This window comes from Poecilia mexicana, unplaced genomic scaffold (assembly GCF_051168715.1).
Source record: "Poecilia mexicana isolate PSO_F unplaced genomic scaffold, ASM5116871v1 scaffold_3, whole genome shotgun sequence".
NCBI classification, from domain to species: domain Eukaryota; kingdom Metazoa; phylum Chordata; class Actinopteri; order Cyprinodontiformes; family Poeciliidae; genus Poecilia; species Poecilia mexicana.
The window spans coordinates 17,152,314-17,169,949 of record NW_028263372.1 but is presented as its reverse complement, the minus strand read 5'-3'; the positions used below and the strand labels follow the sequence as shown (position 1 = coordinate 17,169,949).

Genomic DNA, 17,636 nt, shown 5'->3' with positions numbered 1-17,636 from the left:
CCTTATTTCCTTCCTTTAGAGCCAATAGCCGGAGAAGTTCCGTTCCACTGATTGCATCAATAAATATTCATGGGCAGATAACTCACCCAAAACAACTAATTCTTCTTAGTTGCATTCTGCGTTTTACGTTGTCATGGTAATAATGAGAGGACCGGAAAAAGGCTTTTTTTTTTTTCAATTTTATTGAAAAAGAAAATCAATGTAAACAAAAAAAGTCAAACAATGTCAAGGCTCACATTACTAACTTATTGCTTTACTCATACATTCACAACCTGAATTCAATGTCATGGAACAATACAGAATAAAAGAGGTTTTACCTAAACGTCTTCAGTAACTTGACCGAGGCACGAACCTGCGCACCATATATTAGAACCCTAGATGACATTGATAATGATGAGATGTTTGTTGCATTCAGCACGATGCCTACTTATGGTATATACACATCAATCCCCTTCAACAATGGATCACGACAACAACCCAAACAGCAAGACAATCTTTGCACCTGATTAGAAATAAGGTATCAAATCTTTTAGACAAAAGAATCCTTATATGATGGCAAAATTTTTAAGGCAGACTGTAAAGTAAAATGTTTGCAAAACTTTAGAAGATGTGACCATTATTGTGATATCATTTTACAATACCAGTCTTTTTTTTTTTTTTATGCAAATCACATCCTGTCTTAGCTTTTGGTTTGTGCAATAAAAAACAAAAATATATTCTGTACAGCTCTATTAGTCCTTTAGGATCAGTGTTAAAACACACACAGGATCAGGTCTTCAGAGGCCAAAGGAAAAAAAAACAAACAACATAAATTAGTCTCTCTATCCCATGTGTTACTCAGAGAACCGTAAGGTCATGACATGACTTGGACTTCTGCCTGAAGGCCATCTTTTTGTTTTTGCGTGCGACCATGCGACCCAGAAAGCGTTTGGCCTTCTTGCTGATGCTCTCTCTGCGCCTGCAGTTGGCCATGCGCCTCGCGTTTTCCTCTTTGCTGTCTTTCCTCAGACGGATCTGTCTGACGATGCCCTCGAACAAGGCATGCACGTTGTGGTGAAGCGATGCAGACGTCTCGATGAACTTGCAGTCAAACACCACGGCACAGGCGCTTCCCTCTGTAGCCCGACGAAGGAGAGGAAAACAAAACAAACAAAAAAAAGATTTAGAGGTGCACTATTCAAGACCACAAATTATTTCCTTGGCTCTCATGTTGGTTTTCTATTCCTTATGTTGATCTCACTGATTAAATACACTAACTCACCATCAACTGACACCTCTCTGGACCGCACCAAGTCACTTTTGTTGCCAACAAGGATGATGGGAATGTTCTCCGACTGCCTGGCTCGACGCAGCTGGATGCGGAGCTCTGATGCCTTCTCGAAGCTCGACTTGTCCGTCACTGAGTACACGATGATGTATGCGTCTCCCATCCTCATGCACTGCTCCTTTAGCCACTGGCTATTATCCTTCAGAAGAGAAACCAGAAACCAGTGTTAGTCTTGGCCAGTTTACAAATAAGATATCCGCCAATGGTGGGGGGTGGGAGGGAGAGACACTGCGTTAATAATATATAATGCTCACCTGCTCCCAGATGTCATAGAGCAAAATGGAAGCCTCCTCTTCGTCCACAAAAATAGATCTGTCATAAGTATTTCCTGAGGGGAGAAGGGATAAATTTTGTGATACATTCTGGCAGCAGAGCAACCTTATCTGTTATCTATGTGACTTATTTTTCTTCAGAAATTGTTTTAGTTCTCTCAATATTTAAGGAAAATGTTGGTCATGCCTGCAAATATTGTCTTCTATATTTTCCCCTTAAGCTATAATGTTAGGTGTGCGATTCTACTCAAGATGGAAATATATACTTCATGTGTTTTCAGTGAAGCTCAATGGCAGCACAAAATATAGAATTAGAGAGACGTCTGAAATAAAGACGTTTCTGTGTTGTTAATTTGAAATGAATTGTGCCTTACACTTATTTGATCGTTTATTTAACAGCTATTTCCCCATTCTCACAAATTTAAGTGCATTGAAAGAACCACACAATTGTCACACTCTAACGTATCAATGAAAGTCTTCAGTGAGAGTGTGTAGTGTATATAAATGTAGGCTGATGACTCATTCTTGGCATCACCATTTACCTGCTTCATCGCAGTCGTGACCGGCGTCCTCAAGCCCTCCAAAGACGCGCGCCAGGCTGGACTTGCCGACCCCGTGCTCCCCGAGGAGGACCACCTTGTAGACCTGGGAGTCTGTCTCGCTCCCGGTGGAGATCACCGAGTCAGAAGAGTCCGAGGCGCAGCTGCCTCGGTGCTCGTCGCTCGGGGAGTAGGACGTGCAGCGCAGTAGGTTGGAAAGCTCGTCGGTTTGCCCCGTCTGCGGCGTCGTGGCGCGCAGATCCCGATCGTCCACGGGCATGCTTCTCCTGTGCAGGTTGGGAAGGTTCATTGGGAACGGAACGCTTCCTCTCCTCTTATCCATGTTACGGAATTTGTCACCCTTGTTCAGAGTCATTGTGTGGGTACAGAGGGTCTGTGGGGTAGAAGCGCCATGCGTAAATATGCGAATTGTGAATCACGTTTACAGTAACAAAGTTTAAACACGATGGATAGAAAAGAGATTTTAACGCTCAGGCAATAAAATATGTCATGCGATGAGATAAAATGGCTGATTTGTACATGGCAATTCATTAAAGTTTCACATTTTCTTTTGCTTTAAAAACACACTTACCCTTGGCTGATAAATAAATCCAACAATAGCAATCCTGTAATCCTCGCTTTAGAAATTCGCTGCAGTCAAAAACGCGCTTTTGCTTTAGTCTGTCCAGAGCTGCTGCTCAGGCTTCTTTATATCGAGCGGGAGTGACGTCGGCAAGGATTCGCCCAGAAGAGTCACGTCTCCATTTATTATGGTGGTGCGTAACGGTAACATCACGCGGAGGAGGGGGTGTATGACTGGAAAGGCTGAGGAATCTCCCTTCCGCAGCACCAAATGGAGCTCACAGATGAGGGGGCGGCCAGAGATGCATTTTTTAAGAGGGGATGCCCACTTAAAGCGGGAGGCATGCACGTTTTGTATAAAAGCTATAAAAGAAATCTGAAATTTGCTGAAACGTGTTTAGTTTTCTGCAATGTGCAAGCTGAACACCACATCTAAAAGCAAATTGTGGGCGAAGTTAATATTTTTAATAAAAGTGATAACATGAAATTTCAATCTTCATTGTGAAATCAAGATGAACCTTACTCGCGAGCGTAATATTTGGGGCATGTGCTTGTTATGACTCAAATGTTAGGTTTAACAAAGTATCATGATCAGTGTTTTGTTTCTTTAATAGTATTGCAGTTAAAATGGCCAAATAAACGTGCGCACTGGAGGGAAGAAAAAAAATCAAATTCTTATGAGGTAGCTATATATAAACATGCCACAGATTTTACCCACATAGAAATTCTCCACACGTAGCAGCTAATTCTCATTCATCCCCGGGCACCACCTGTTTCAAAAATGACAGAAACGCTGCAGTAGCATAACCTGCAGCTGCAGTCTCTGTTACTTGTCTAGCCTGACCTTGCAAGAGCAAAACTGATCCATGCCAGGAATCAAAATATGTCAATTTAGGCTGCAAATTCTAATGATCAAAAAGGGATCTAATGCATTTCTCTCTGGTGATCTCTTACCATCGCGCCAGTTTGGAAAATTAACCTATATTGTGTTGCTGCCATCTTGTGGCAGACTATGTTGAAACGCACAGTAGTCTTTTATGCAGAGATAGAAAGATAAAAGACATGTCACATGAAGGCCACATTTGGCTTTTCAAACATATGTTCAAGCTATTCAGTACAACAATGTAGGTATAGTGTTCAGAGTTTGCATTAGTGATTTTTATGTCTGTAGTCTCATCTGAACATCCGACAAAATACTTTTTGGATTCCAGGACATGTTCGCAACCTTTTTCTCCCCCTTTTTATATTGTTTAAGTGCACTGAGTAAAATATTGAAAGACACAATAACTGGATGAGAAATTACAGAAAAAACTAAACTCATAGACAGTTTTCTGCACAGCAGCACAAGCTTGCTCTATTATCCTCCAAGCTTTTATGCCAAGTTATAAACGACTGTAACAGAAAACGCCCTTTTGTAATTCAATACATTAATTATTTATATTGCTTGCTTTAATTATTATTACATATATCTGTTATTTTATGTTAATCTTTCTCATCAAAGTGCCTCTTGATATCTCGGAGAACAGAAATAGGTCATGTAATTTAGTAGCCTACCTGTTGGAGGCAGCAGTGAGCTCTTCATGCCGTTTGTCTACCGAAAACCCATAAGACAAGTCGAAACTTGCGCATGCGCCTACCTCTGGTTTGTTCGACCTCTACAACAGACCGGTGAGTGCTAACCCTCCTCCTGAGAAATTGAGATTCAATGACTTTTATAAGCTTTTTGTTCGATATTGTCCGGCTGTATTATCTGCTGCAGTGCTTCTTCTTGTTGATTAGTAACCATCTTCTTCCTGTAACACTGTTCGGTCTTTGCATCCGAGCTTGACCTTTTTGCGTGTCGGCTCAAGCCGAATGATTAGTCTAATCATTCACCAAACGAAGCTGACTCATTGATATAAGCTTTAAATAGTTTCATTTATTTTGTTTGCAGACATTAAATATCCACTGGCTGCTCAGCCTCATCTGAACCTAACGATACATCGTGATGTATGCCTGTGCTAAGTTCGTCTCCACGCCCTCTCTGGTGAGTACACTTGAATGAATGGCGTCTAATCAAAGTTGCAAACGCTAAACAGCGCCTTTTCAGAGCGGGACAGAAAGCAGGTGTGTTGTTTGCTGTCTGTAAGGACAGAACGGTCACTAGCTACTATGCAGCTAACGCTGCTAACACCCTGCCACCGAGCTGGCTTTGACCCTCTGCTAAAGTCAGCTGAGCTCACACCTGCAAGGACGAAGCAGTTTGAGTCAGGCCAAATCACCACCCGTCTAATGTAGCCACAATGAGAATCGCTGTTTATAAGTTTAGACTGATATAAACATACTGTACATGCAACCAAAGCAAATGTATGACGTATAGAAAAGGCCCAATTCGAGTTACAAGTTTTGTTGTTGGAACAGTTGGTCCAAAGTAACTTGTGGTCAATGTTGCTATTCGTGGGTTCAATTAATTTACGAATTAATATATTTGGATGTGTATATTTAAATTGGACGATAAAACGAGGGCTTTACTATTACTACCAATTTAACGAATTAAGGCCAGATGAAAATGGAAAACTCTGGTTAAATAATTTTTTTTTTTAGTTTAATAATTTTACACACGTCCTCTAGCAACCAAGCAGTTAATTTGGAGACCCAGTCCACTGTTGGGATTTTCATTTGAAATGAGCGACAGCAAAAATTGGGGAAAACAAAACAAAGCTAAAAAAATAAGAACTCAACACCTGACAAAGCTTTTTAGTGAAAAAAAGTCTTTTTTTTTTGTCATTCTCAGCCTTCACAGTTTTGACTTTTTGGTTGAAGATCACGCATTAAGACAAATGGAGAAATTATAATAAAAAGTAAACCGATCATCTTAACAGAATAAAAAGACAAGAAACTGTTAACATTTATTGCTAGTCTGTCTTGAAATAAAGATGTCATTTATCTAACCTTGGATATTGGTCTTCTATTACTTTTTAAGTTTTTTATCAACCTCTTCCTTCACAGGTCCGTGCTGGATCCCGGGTGCTTTACAGACCCCTCTCAGCGGCAGTCGTGTCTGACAGCAGGAAAGCAGAGGTGAGGACAGTCTTGAGGCACAGGCTATTTGGGCAGTGAGAACGCATCATAGCAAATTTACTGTGGTTTCATGTCCAAGAAGAGTAAATGGAGTACTGTACAAGAATTGGTGGGGAATGATTCATTACTCAGGCAGAGATTTGAATGAAACAACTGGACACTTAACATTAAAAATACAAGGTGGTAGATGCATTTTTCCTTTGGGAATTATGTAAAACATATTACGTTTGCTTTTAGCTTTCTATAGCTAAAATAAATACTTAAGCTGAAACAAATGCCACCTCTGCATTAGCATGTAAGATTACCTGAACCTTGCTAAAGTTTAAAAATCCTTTGTGCGTCTCTGGTTCGAGTTTGATAGCAGAGGCAGACAAAATGCCTCCATTTCATTTTGCTAAGGCTAATGCAACCTGAAGAATAAGGTCTGATGTTATTTGTGGCTTATTTTCAGTCTGATTAATCTTATTTAAATAAATCAAGACTAACATAAGACAACTTATTTAAATGTCAAGATCAAATACAGATTTTTATTTTAATACATTCCATTCAGGATATTAGGAGTTGGCTTTAATCCTCATCCAGATCAAAACCCTAAATGAGATGCTAAACACTTGTTTCCAGTTTTAGTATATTTAGAACTACAAAAACAAAACGGGTGCATTGAAATGACATTTTACCTTTTCTAAATTGCCTAAAAAGACTACGTGGAGTTTTGTGTAAATATAGCTTTTTGTTTTATGTTTTCTAAAACACTGGCAGACTGCCTCACTCCTGGCACCACCAAGTCCTGCAGCCTCCCAGCAGCAGGTGGCAGTGCGGGGATTCCAGACCAGTGCTGTGAGTCGTGATATTGACACAGCTGCAAAGTTCATCGGAGCAGGAGCTGCCACTGTTGGTGTGGCTGGATCTGGAGCTGGTATTGGAACTGTGTTCGGCAGTCTTATTATTGGATATGCTAGGTATGACTTAAGGATGTTTTTAATGCTTACTACATGTTGTGCTTCATAAAATTCTATCTAGGCCTGTTTTGACCTTAGCAAATATTTTCCTGGCCAAGAATCTATTGAGACATATTTTGTGGTTCAAAGTTTTTCAGCTTTCCTCTGTTGCGAGTTTAGAATTGTACATTTTCTATAAAAGCTAAATAAATGTTCATGTGGTCTGGATAGAAGCTTCAGTACTTGGTATCCATCTTTGGGTAGGATCACAAATCCTTGTGACTACAGTCTTATAAATCAGGAATGGCAAAAATATTTTTGTCATTTAGTAGCTCTTTTTTGGTCAAGAAAAATGGACATAAGAAATATTCTATTTTCTAAACTATTAAGGTGTAGTTTAATTACATTTAACTCCTGCTTTCCCCCCATTTTCTCAACAGGAACCCGTCTCTGAAGCAGCAGCTGTTCTCTTATGCCATCCTGGGCTTTGCTCTGTCTGAAGCTATGGGTCTCTTCTGTCTGATGGTTGCATTCCTCATCCTTTTTGCCATGTAAACACTTTGGCCCTTACTGTACAAGGACACATCATAATGTTGACAAGAGTCAGCAGTTGGAATAAAAGGATGATTTCAGCTCATTTTGTCTAAATCTTATCAGTGTTTATTGGAAGATTGCTAATCTGATGTTGAGGTTCTCTGCTAAACTCAAATCATTGTCATGATGGGTCTAAACTGTGTATTTAATTGAAAGGTTTGGCAGCAAACATGCAGCCTGTAATGGAAGTAAAACACTTAATTCTTCATTTGTTTCTTGTGTTTTTCATAAACCTGGTGTAGGATACCAAAGATACTCCTCCGCTTCCGCTTCCTCTTACGGGTTTTCATGTGACTGAATCGGTCAGCATTATTGGCCAAGATTATGTGTACAACAAATTAAACTTCAGATTTCAAGTATCCACAGCACACAGACATATAAGGCGAAAGAATGAGAGCAACGTGCACAGGTTTTTCTAGCCATTTAGTATAGAAAAGAAAAACATGTCTTAAATCAATCAAGTTTATTTGTATAGCACATTTCAGCAAGAAAGCAGTTAAAAGTGCCTTCTTTACATCATAAAAACACAAAACTGAAAAGTTTAAGGCAGAAAATTATACTAATGTGCTTTCCATAGTGGTCATTAGCGACAAGGCTTCAACCATAATGAGTGGGGCAGCAACAGGCAACCATGAAAATGTCGGTGAGGAAAAAAACATGACAATTATTTGCCTTAGTTTTGAAAAATGAAGATTTAACCTTAAGAGGAAAAAAAAATCTCAGTGAAAATTGCCTTTTCGTCTTGTGCTGAAAGTGAACTACTTAAACGTATGTAGACACAAGACAACAGAATACTGCGCATATTTCATTTTCAACGAAATGTTGGTTCATGCAGATCCAGTTTTCAGATTCGCTCCATTTTTCTTGATTTTTAGCGACAGAATTTCACAAACGCACAATACGAACATCTATGATAAAACATTCTGAATTAATTCAAGAAATTATTTTACGATTAAATGCACGTAAACGATAGCTAATATAAAATACTGGATAACTTATGTCCGATTAATTCGAAATGGAACTGTGTTTTGTACAGCTATGGGGGACGAATTTAATGAACGTACCATTCAGGGGTCACCTATTTTTTCCCAAAAGATTTAAATGAAAGCGACCATTTAGTAAATTCATGGCATGTCGAGGTTTCAGCAGTGCTTCCTGTTCGGTGACTTTACATCATGAGGAGGAATTTTTGTCTGGAACCCAGAACAGCACGGACATTTCTGCGGTGGCTGTCTTCGTTTCCCTGTCGGCCTGGTCCGGATGGTTCTTTATGGCAAAACAAACAGCAACGATCTCTGAAAAACAAGGTAATCGGCATGAGTAGCTTTGACGAACTGTGTTCATTTTAATAGTTTTAAAAGTAAAAGTTTAAGGTGATATACTGTCTTTGTAACAGCGCATGTAACAAGTCAGTTTGTTAAATTATCAAGTCTTTCTAAGGGATATATTTGATCTGAAGTTTAAAATTGAAGTTAAAATTTGTACTTTTAGATGTTTTTGCTCCTTTTTTCCCCAAGCATTTCTGTACCTTTGTTGTGTCCGCTGTTTCCCAGAGTTTTTTAGTCTCCGTTTCCACCAGGAGGCGCTGGTGCATTACGATTTTTAAGCCTGGAAATAAGCAGCATAATATTAACTTCAAACCTGAAGTACGTGTGTTTTCATTGTAAACTATTTACAAAAAATACACGATCAAGGCTAGATTGATTTGCACTGGTTCCGCAATGCAAAACAGTAACCATCTTTATTTCGGTTTAGTCTTTATAAAATGCATCTTTTAAAAGGGCATAATGTGAACAGAAAAGGCAAAGACGAGACATTGATTGAGAAGAACACGGATTAATACAAAAATTATAAAAACATATCATACTAACCTCAAAAGAATAAATGCATAATTCATAAAATGAGTTTAAGAAAATAGCTCATAGTCCGCTAAAAAGAAAATATCTGCAACCAGAGCAAAATAAGACAAATCCCACATGTATTTTGCTATCACACACAGGAGGACAGAGTTCGGAAAAAAATGATCTCCATCTCTTAGTGTGAAGAGAATCGTATCAAGGAGACATTTAGGTGCCACCATGTTTACCAGGCCATCTTTTGTGAAGACCTTTATCTAGATTGCCAACATTATAGTGGATGTTCTCTTTTATTGTCTGTATGTTGTTTTTTGTTTTTGTTTTAGATAAGAAACACGGGTAAAAGCAGGAGACTGCCATGTCCAGCAGTCCTCAATCATTTTGACCAGCAGTACAGCGAAGAACTGGGAGACTTGTGGGCCTCTGCAAGGTGAATTTTATCTTGAATGATTTACCAACGTTCTCCCGATCAGTAGATAAAACCATCGTTCTCGTCTTCCCCTTTGTCTTGCAGAGCAGTGCTGCTGGACCCTCCGTCCTGGCAGTATGGGGTCATGTTAAACCGCTTCAGCTCCGTGACGGATATCACACAGATTCTTCTGTCTCAGGGCTTTTCATCAATGTTGCCACAAACGGACGTCTCGGAGCTGCTTTATAACAGTGACTCCGCTGTGTCTAATTCTCCACATCAGGAAGGAAAAGACACTCTCTCACCTCATTTCTCAAAACGCCCTCCTGAGGACGTTGGTCTCCTGCCCTACATTACCTCTCATGCGTTCAGTCAGGCCCGTCAGTCTGAGCGTCCACCCAGATTTCCTCCTTCCTCATTACAGTGTTACATCCACCCACACCCCCTGCGATTTCCCTCCCCGGCCCACCGGCCTGGCCAGCTGAAGCAGTACTACCTCCTGAATGCCGCCTCGCTTCTTCCTGTGCTGGCTTTGCAAGTGAGAGATGGTGATAAGGTCCTGGATTTGTGCTCTGCTCCCGGAGGCAAAGCTGTCGCCATAATGCAAAGTGCAACTCCAGGTAAACAAGCAGCTATGACAGGAGTTTCATTATATATCACGGACAAGGGTTAGCAGGAGTGCAATCAAAAGAGATTCATATGTTGAAATAATAAAAAAAAAAAAAAAAAAAACGATTTGTGCATTATTATCTGCACTGATTAATTATTACAATAAAAATGGATTGTTGCTGAAAATTTGTCATGTTTAGAGCTTATTTATTACCAATTAAATGCAAGAAAATCCTAATTCCTGTGTATTACTTGAGGTGTTTTACAACGAGAGCCTTCCACAAAAACCCTAATGCTGAAATGTGTTGCAGAGCTCCTGCAATGATCAACTCGTTTCCTATCCTATTAACTACGGGTAATCACTAATTCAGCCTGTTTTATGTTGCAGCTCTTCTCTGCTGTAATGAGCCAGATCCTCACAGACGGGACTGGCTGGCCAAAACCCTGGAGTCCTTTCTGCCTCCCTCCCTGCGCAGCAGAGTGATGGTGTCTGCGCAGGACGGCCGCGTCATCGGGCAAAGCGAAGCCGGTTTTTATGACAAGGTGAGCAAAGTACACCTGACTTATTCATGGCCACTGGTAATTGAATTTTCTCCCCGCATCCAACAAATTAGGGTGATACACTTTTTATTTTCCAATTCCATGGTAACGAATCAATGAGAGCAGTGAGCCTTTGAACAGAAGCTAATAAACCCCGCAGAAAAAGAAGAAAAGCATTTATTCAAAACAGAAATTGAGAGGAGGAAGACAATGGCTGCGAGGAAGTGGCTGAGAATGGAGCAGCATCATAAAAAAAAACAAAAAAAAAAAACAAGGCAGAGCAGAGAATGAAAAGGCTTACTTTTAACCGTCTGAAAGGTAGATGTGACAGATTGTGCTGCTGTGTTATAACACAGATACAAGATTGTGGAGTGATTCGAAAGTCACCTTTAGAGGTGGTCATTAAGTTATTGTATGTTAATGTGTGTAAATCATATAAGAAAAGTAAGAATAAATGTATATGCACACAAACAAATGTAAAATATCTAAAAACATGTCTTAAATTAAAAAAAAAAAACTATATAGAGAGTGATGTCAAACTAAATGTGGATTAATCATGTGAACATGCATGCTTTGTAAAACATGCCTCATATGTAGGTAATAAAATCGATTAATGGGTTAATTTTCGATCATTTAGAGAAAGCACACATTTAAACCGTCAAACATAATTCATAAGTTCTACAAAAAGACTTTTAAGAGCTGCTGTACATGGTGGATCCACAGAAAGCAAAGGGAACCCTGCAGCTAAACAGGAGGAAGGTATTAAAATGCAAAAGTCGGAAAACCGAAAGCTGGAACAGGGCCAAAACACACCGGATCTGTTTTGGTGTCAGATCCAATGGAAAAATCAGGCCGGATGACATACACAGCAATTAAAACACTGGGTTTAATGTCAACATTCTTTATTAAGTTTATGTTTACACTGGTGAGCATTTCCGGTACAAACTTACTCGCTCTTACGAGTCCGTTGGTGCGTTGACGGAGCGTTGCGTCAGAGCCAGATAAAAAATGTGATCAGAATGCAAAAGAAAGTTGGATGCAAGTGGAGTTTGGACCTTAATACACTTCTACACAAAATGCAAACGTAATAACACTAAATAACGCCAAAACAGAAAAACAAGACTGTAGCAGAAATATGGATAAGTTAATATTATTCTAAATGTTCACGTTAAAAGTCCAGATTAAGAAAAGAGGCACTTTGTTTCAGGTCGAATGGAATATGCAATGACAAACTGAGTACTGCTGTCAGAAAAGAAAAGGGATGCAACCTGAAGATATATAAAAATCAATGGGAAAATTGTTGTATTTTAAGCTATTTGTACCTATTTTATAAATTCAAATTAGGTTTATATAATACAGGGATTACCCAGGACTATACTGAAAGAAATCGATATTGTTACTGACTTATGCATGTTAGTGATTTTTCTCAAGAGAAAAAAGAAAACAAAGGTCAAACTTGAAGTAAATCTCCAAAGTTCTCAAGTTTATTGATTTTTCTTTTTCAATCATTTTCCATTTCTATATTTAGAGAGCAATTTGTTCCATACGTATACTTCTGTATTTTTTTTTTTTTTTTTTGACAAGTGATTCTTTGAAATGTAATTGTTTTTAAGTATGTTTCACTGAGAACAAATGCTTTAAAGAGTTTTGTGTCCTGTCAGTGTTTTCTTTTGTTTTGTTACTAAACTAAAACAGAACAATGATTACCTGTGCAGAGTGGCTGCCTTCATAGTTTTTTTTTTTTTTTTTTTTTGCCAACAGTGCTGCCATTTTCTCCCTGGCTGCTTCCTTTAGATTTCTCCCCAGCAGATTATCCACCCTGTCCTTAACATTCTCCTCTGTCACAGCTGCCTTTCTTCTTTTTTCCCCCTCTTCCAAGCCAGCTCCATTTCCAATGTCCTTTGTCCACCAGATCCACCTTTCTTCTGCACATGTCCAAACTATTTCAGCTTTTCCTCTCTAATTTTGTCCTTTGTGATCCATACGTTTCTTTTCTGATGCAACCTTGCAGACTTTTCCAAGCTAGGACTAGGAGTCCACTGACTTACCTCCTCCCTCTTAGCCAACACTAAGCTCTACTTTATTAACAGTATGAAGTTGTTGGGGAAAAAAATAACCCGTTTTATCACGTCTGATGATAACTTAGTGTTTTCAAACGTGGCTTGATACTTTGCTCTTGTCTTTATCCGTATAAAGAATGACTGTGACTCTGAGCTGTCCATATTTCGTGTTGTCCCAGGTTTTAGTTGATGCTCCTTGTTCTAATGACAGGAGCTGGCTGCATTCTAGCGACATACACCGGGGGCAACAGAGACTAGAAGACAGAGCCGGGCTGCCAGAGCTACAGACTCAGCTTCTAAGGTGAACCCAATAACACCAGACATAGAAAACACCTGCGAGGTGTACTGCTCCTTCAGAGCAGCTGAAACATAACAGTTTTTGTACTGTGTAAGATCGATAAAGTGTGATAAAAAAGAAATGAAACGAACGCTGTTTGTCTGCCTCTTATAGGTCCGCTATATCTGCAGTGCGTCCGGGGGGTGTTGTCGTCTACTCAACCTGCACACTGTCGAGCTTGGAGAACGGCGCTGTCGTTGAGGCGGTGCTGAAAGACTTCCCTGATGCTGAAGTTGAAAGTCTGTGGGGAGAGATCGCTCTGCCTCTGTCAGAATACTTTGCCTTTATTTCACCCCCTGGTCAGAAACAGGCAGAGCCCGAGCCGTCCCCGCGTCCGCCGATTGGCTCGGCGTCCGCTTCTCATCATCAGCTCGGCATTCTGGTGGTTCCCCAGCCCGGCAAGACCTGGGGGCCAATGTTTTTGTCTCGAATTAGAAAAAAAAAGGGATAGAGTCTGACCTCCAGAACAGATAGGTGAAATGCTACTTCTCTGAGTCCTGCATCAGTTCCAGAACGTCTTTTAGCACAAACTATGCAAAGAAGTTTAGACATTCAGACGTAAGCACATCAGAGCGTAAAGGTTACATAAAGTTTTTAAGGTAAGGAACACTTTAGGTGCAGTCGGACGTTCATCTGTCTAAGAGTGCTGTGTGAGATTTTACATTTAAGCAGCAAATAAAAAGCAAACATGGCTCTCATCTCTCATTCTTCAGAGATCATCATCAGAGACAGATGTATGTTCGCTGAATGCTAATAATCAACGTTTAAAATCGAGATGCAGCAAATGGTCGTGTGACGGTAACAGAGCTGCTTTTAGCCATAAACCAGCAGAAAATTCTAATTAAGGTTATTAGGATTGTTTTAGTTGTTAAAGCTCAACTGTTTGCCATCCAGTCTGAACCTGGACCAGACTGTTTTTGTTTGGATCAAAATGATTTATGTGAAGCATTTGTTATCCACAGACGCTGGAAAAGACCTCAAAAATTTTGGATTATTTACATCCAACAAGGATCTACCAGTCTTTGTCGGTTGTTTAACTCTGTAAAAAGAAAGAAAAATGCAAACTGTATTGTTTTACAGGCAAAACATTGTGGTTTTGTCATAATTCTTGACAAAATGTAGATATCTATACGTTGAAAAGTGGTAGACAGTTAAAAGTAAGCCGCCTTCACACGTGTTTATAGTTAGTATTTTGTTGCCCCTTTTAAAGTAGATAGGTTTTTTTTTTTGGAGTCTTGAATTGTGCACACAAACAGAAAACTTTTTCTTTAATAGCAGTTGAGACATGAGTTTTCCAGGAAGGAGTCTTGCTGTGCATCATTTTCTTTTTCCGTTTCTGCCATAAAAAAACCCCCCACGATGCTCTTTTCATGGTAGTAAAATGTGATGAACATTTTTTGCTTGAACCTTCTCCAAATTTCAGACACAGCTGAATGTGAAGGAACAAGACATACTAGCCCCATCCTGTGATGATTTATCTTCATGAAGGGGCTTTATACTCGTTTCCTTTACTTTCTGGTCTTCAGGCGCTCGCTTTTTCCTGCAATATAAATCTTCTATGTGAAAAAAGTTCCATTAGTTACAACAATGTAACGTTAATGTTTATTCATAGAGTCGCTGCAAAACCACCGACTGGCATCCTCCCTCAGGAGTCATTCCACATAGAGGAAACCTAAATATCACCTCAGCATTTCTATATATTGTGACCTATGGAACGTCTTTAGGAGACAACAAGCTATTTTTATTCCTAAAACTGAAAAGTGGCATAAAGACTGTCTCGCGAAGGCGCAGGTTTAATAAGATAAATCAGTATAAATAGAAACGTCACAAAGATTATCTGCTCCTTTTTTCCTGCTCTTGTCTGAATGAACACAGGTTTTAATTTTCCTTGTCGGCAATCTTACATCTGTCAGGCCTGTTATTACACTGTACCTCCTCTCAGTGCAGCGGAGAGACGATCGTATCATCTCTTGTGGGTTATTATGTTGAAGGACTGCACTTGAGTCATGCTTGAGCAAAAAGTAGACACAGTTTCATCGCGGCGTTGCAGCTTTTCATTAGACTGTAATTGCTCAGGTCTGAGGCAAAGGTGCATTTCAGGTAAATGCACGTAGTTCACATCCTGAGCGTTTCAGGACTGAGAAAGTATGCTGTCGCGGAGGTAGCGTTGTGTGGAAACTCTGTGCACTCGGATATAAAGGGCTGGTGTTTGAGAGCAAATCCCCGTGAGACACAGTCGTAGAGATGATTGCTGAAATAAGAAAGCTGCGAGAGCTTCATAACAGCCTCATCCACCGCTTCCTTTTGGTCATATAGACACAAGCAATATTTGCTGCACTTATATGGCTATTTTTGTGGACTGCCCCAGTTTTTCTTTACTTTTCCATTTTTTTTTTTTTCATTGAAAAGCGACTCCCCGTCTGAAACGGGAGTGCCATCGCGCCACGAAAACGGCAACACCGATTCAAATCGGCCGAGATGTGGAGATCATGCGAAGCTTCATTGGGGTTAACTATGTTGCTGACCTTTGAGTGAACCCTGGTTTGTTGATGGTGCCCATATTGCTGCGTTTCCTCAAGGGGAGAATCTCTAAGCAGCTTTTCCTCCACTTCAAAGGCAGCGAATGTAGGCCTGCTTTGCATAATCAGGTGGAGAGCTGCTTTTTGCCAGAGAGGCAGGAATTAATTTGTGGCACCACCAGATGTAATCATTAAAACCTTAGTCATTGACAATAAAGGGAGAAGAAGAGGGAAAATTAGAAAAGGAATTGTAGAACAGTAAATGGAGTTAGAAAGCAATGCGGAGTGCAGGATGGTGCCGAATGCCACAGGAAAGCATAGCAAAGCGGAATAATCTGAGCTCAGCTAGGAGTTTTTTTTTTATCCATTCTGGCAACATTCTCTGTTTGGACATGCTGGCATGAAGTTAATCCTTACTTCCCTCCTAACCATTCACTACGTGCATTTCATCATATTGGTTGTGTACAAAAAGTTGAAGTAGCGTTCAGGAAACGGATCCAAATTTTAAGATACCACATGCCAACAAAACTGAAAGCCACTTAGTTATCTGTTTCAACATGACTCTCACAGCCTCTGGGTGTGCGAGGGCCCTATCGTCCAGTTTCATTAGCGTTTTTAACAGCAGGGAGCTGTTTTTCAGAGAGAGAAAAAGAAAAGAAAAATCACCTGAAGGGCAGTTTTGTTGGAGAACAACCTTATTTCTCCATGGGATAGATTCAGCAATGCGTCTGAAACATTCCTCTGAGATTTCAGTCCATGTTGGCAGGGACAGCAGCTGTTGCAGAACCGTCGGGCTCTGCACGATGCAAACTTCCCATCTCACCAAAGGTGCCCTGTTGGATCCTGATCTAGTGTCGGCGGGTTTTGAACTTTCAAAAGGGAGTGGTGTACCTAATAAAGTGGCCACTTAGTGTACACTCGTTAATATTGCTACTTTTAATTCAGTACCTGCGCAGCTGCAACGCAATGCGATGGGCGTGCTGTTTGTAGGATTTTTTTTTTTTTTCTACGGCGAAGCGTTTGACATTGAATGACACGGACAGCTAACAAGTGTGTTTATAGATTTAGTGCCTTTCGGGTTATACATCGCTCATTTCAAAAGCCATCATTGGTCAATATTCCATCAGTGAAAAGGAGAGCACGACTGCTGCTGTTGATTGATTGCTACGCCACTTGTCTTGAAGGAAAAGGTAAGAAGGAACCCATGCTGAGGCTCGTCAGACTGTGTTGTTTTTTTCAATCTGCAAATAAAAAAAAAAAAACGTCATCAATAATCAACCCTCGGTACTTTGAAATTGAAGACACGACTGTGCAATTCCCAAACAATTACAAATCCAACAAAGGGAAAGGACTTCAATTTACAGGTTCTGCACACCAGAACATATCAAGTCATCCTTACATGACATGACCCACTGCCTATATGTAATTCAGATAATCCACAGGTCAGAATCAGTGTCAGGATTTATTGTCAGAGACTTGGTGGGTGAGAAGAAAACTGTTCCTCTTGTGTTTTTTGGCCTGGAATTGAAGAACATCAGATGCCATCAACGTTAGCTCTGACAGACAACAGCAGAGGAAAGTTAATGGGACAAACTAGAAAGAGTATCTGAACCACCTTCAAGATAAAAGAAAAGAACAGAAATGCCTGCTTCTTTTATCTCCTGTTTGTCATGTACAGGCGGGAGGGGGGAAGAAAAAAAAAGTGTTTTGTTGTCTCTGCTCAGACCTCAAGTAGAAGGGGTGGTGATCTAGCTTGAGCTTATTCATCCGCAGAAAAACACGGGAAGCTAAACTCACATGATCGTCGTCAGGAACTGCAAAACCAGTAGGACCCAAATACGATCTATCTTTGGCTATGTTAAGTATACAGAGGAAAAAAAATTACTTTCTTTTCTCATTTAATGTGTCATTGTGTCTAAATTGCCTGTCAAAATCAACAAATAAGTCATTTAAGAAATGTCTCGTCTGCCAGTCATGTCACATGATCCAAGGTT

General features: G+C 40.0%; 3 protein-coding genes across 3 annotated transcripts; 2 read left to right on the top strand and 1 right to left on the bottom strand.

The window, feature by feature from the left end:
- Nucleotides 1-160: 160 nt before the first annotated feature.
- Nucleotides 161-2,861, bottom strand: rrad (Ras-related associated with diabetes). Its single transcript, XM_015004284.2, has 5 exons — nt 2,731-2,861; nt 2,142-2,532; nt 1,582-1,655; nt 1,262-1,466; nt 161-1,115 (listed from the first exon to the last, which is right to left on the bottom strand). The coding sequence occupies exons 2-5, from the start codon at nt 2,512-2,514 to the stop codon at nt 838-840; spliced, it is 930 nt and encodes a 309-aa protein (XP_014859770.1). The 5' UTR covers nt 2,515-2,532; nt 2,731-2,861; the 3' UTR covers nt 161-837.
- Nucleotides 2,862-4,285: 1,424 nt separating this feature from the next.
- LOC106928198 (ATP synthase F(0) complex subunit C3, mitochondrial-like) lies at nt 4,286-7,518 on the top strand. The gene is made up of 5 exons (XM_015004296.2): nt 4,286-4,388; nt 4,654-4,746; nt 5,709-5,780; nt 6,540-6,739; nt 7,159-7,518. Exons 2-5 carry the CDS (start codon nt 4,708-4,710, stop codon nt 7,271-7,273), a joined length of 426 nt encoding a protein of 141 aa, XP_014859782.2. The 5' UTR covers nt 4,286-4,388; nt 4,654-4,707; the 3' UTR covers nt 7,274-7,518.
- A 968-nt stretch (nt 7,519-8,486) lies between these two features.
- Nucleotides 8,487-14,209, top strand: nsun3 (NOP2/Sun RNA methyltransferase 3). Its single transcript, XM_015004271.2, has 6 exons — nt 8,487-8,619; nt 9,495-9,598; nt 9,683-10,197; nt 10,575-10,729; nt 12,966-13,087; nt 13,238-14,209. The coding sequence occupies exons 1-6, from the start codon at nt 8,488-8,490 to the stop codon at nt 13,572-13,574; spliced, it is 1,365 nt and encodes a 454-aa protein (XP_014859757.2). The 5' UTR covers nt 8,487; the 3' UTR covers nt 13,575-14,209.
- Nucleotides 14,210-17,636: the final 3,427 nt, after the last annotated feature.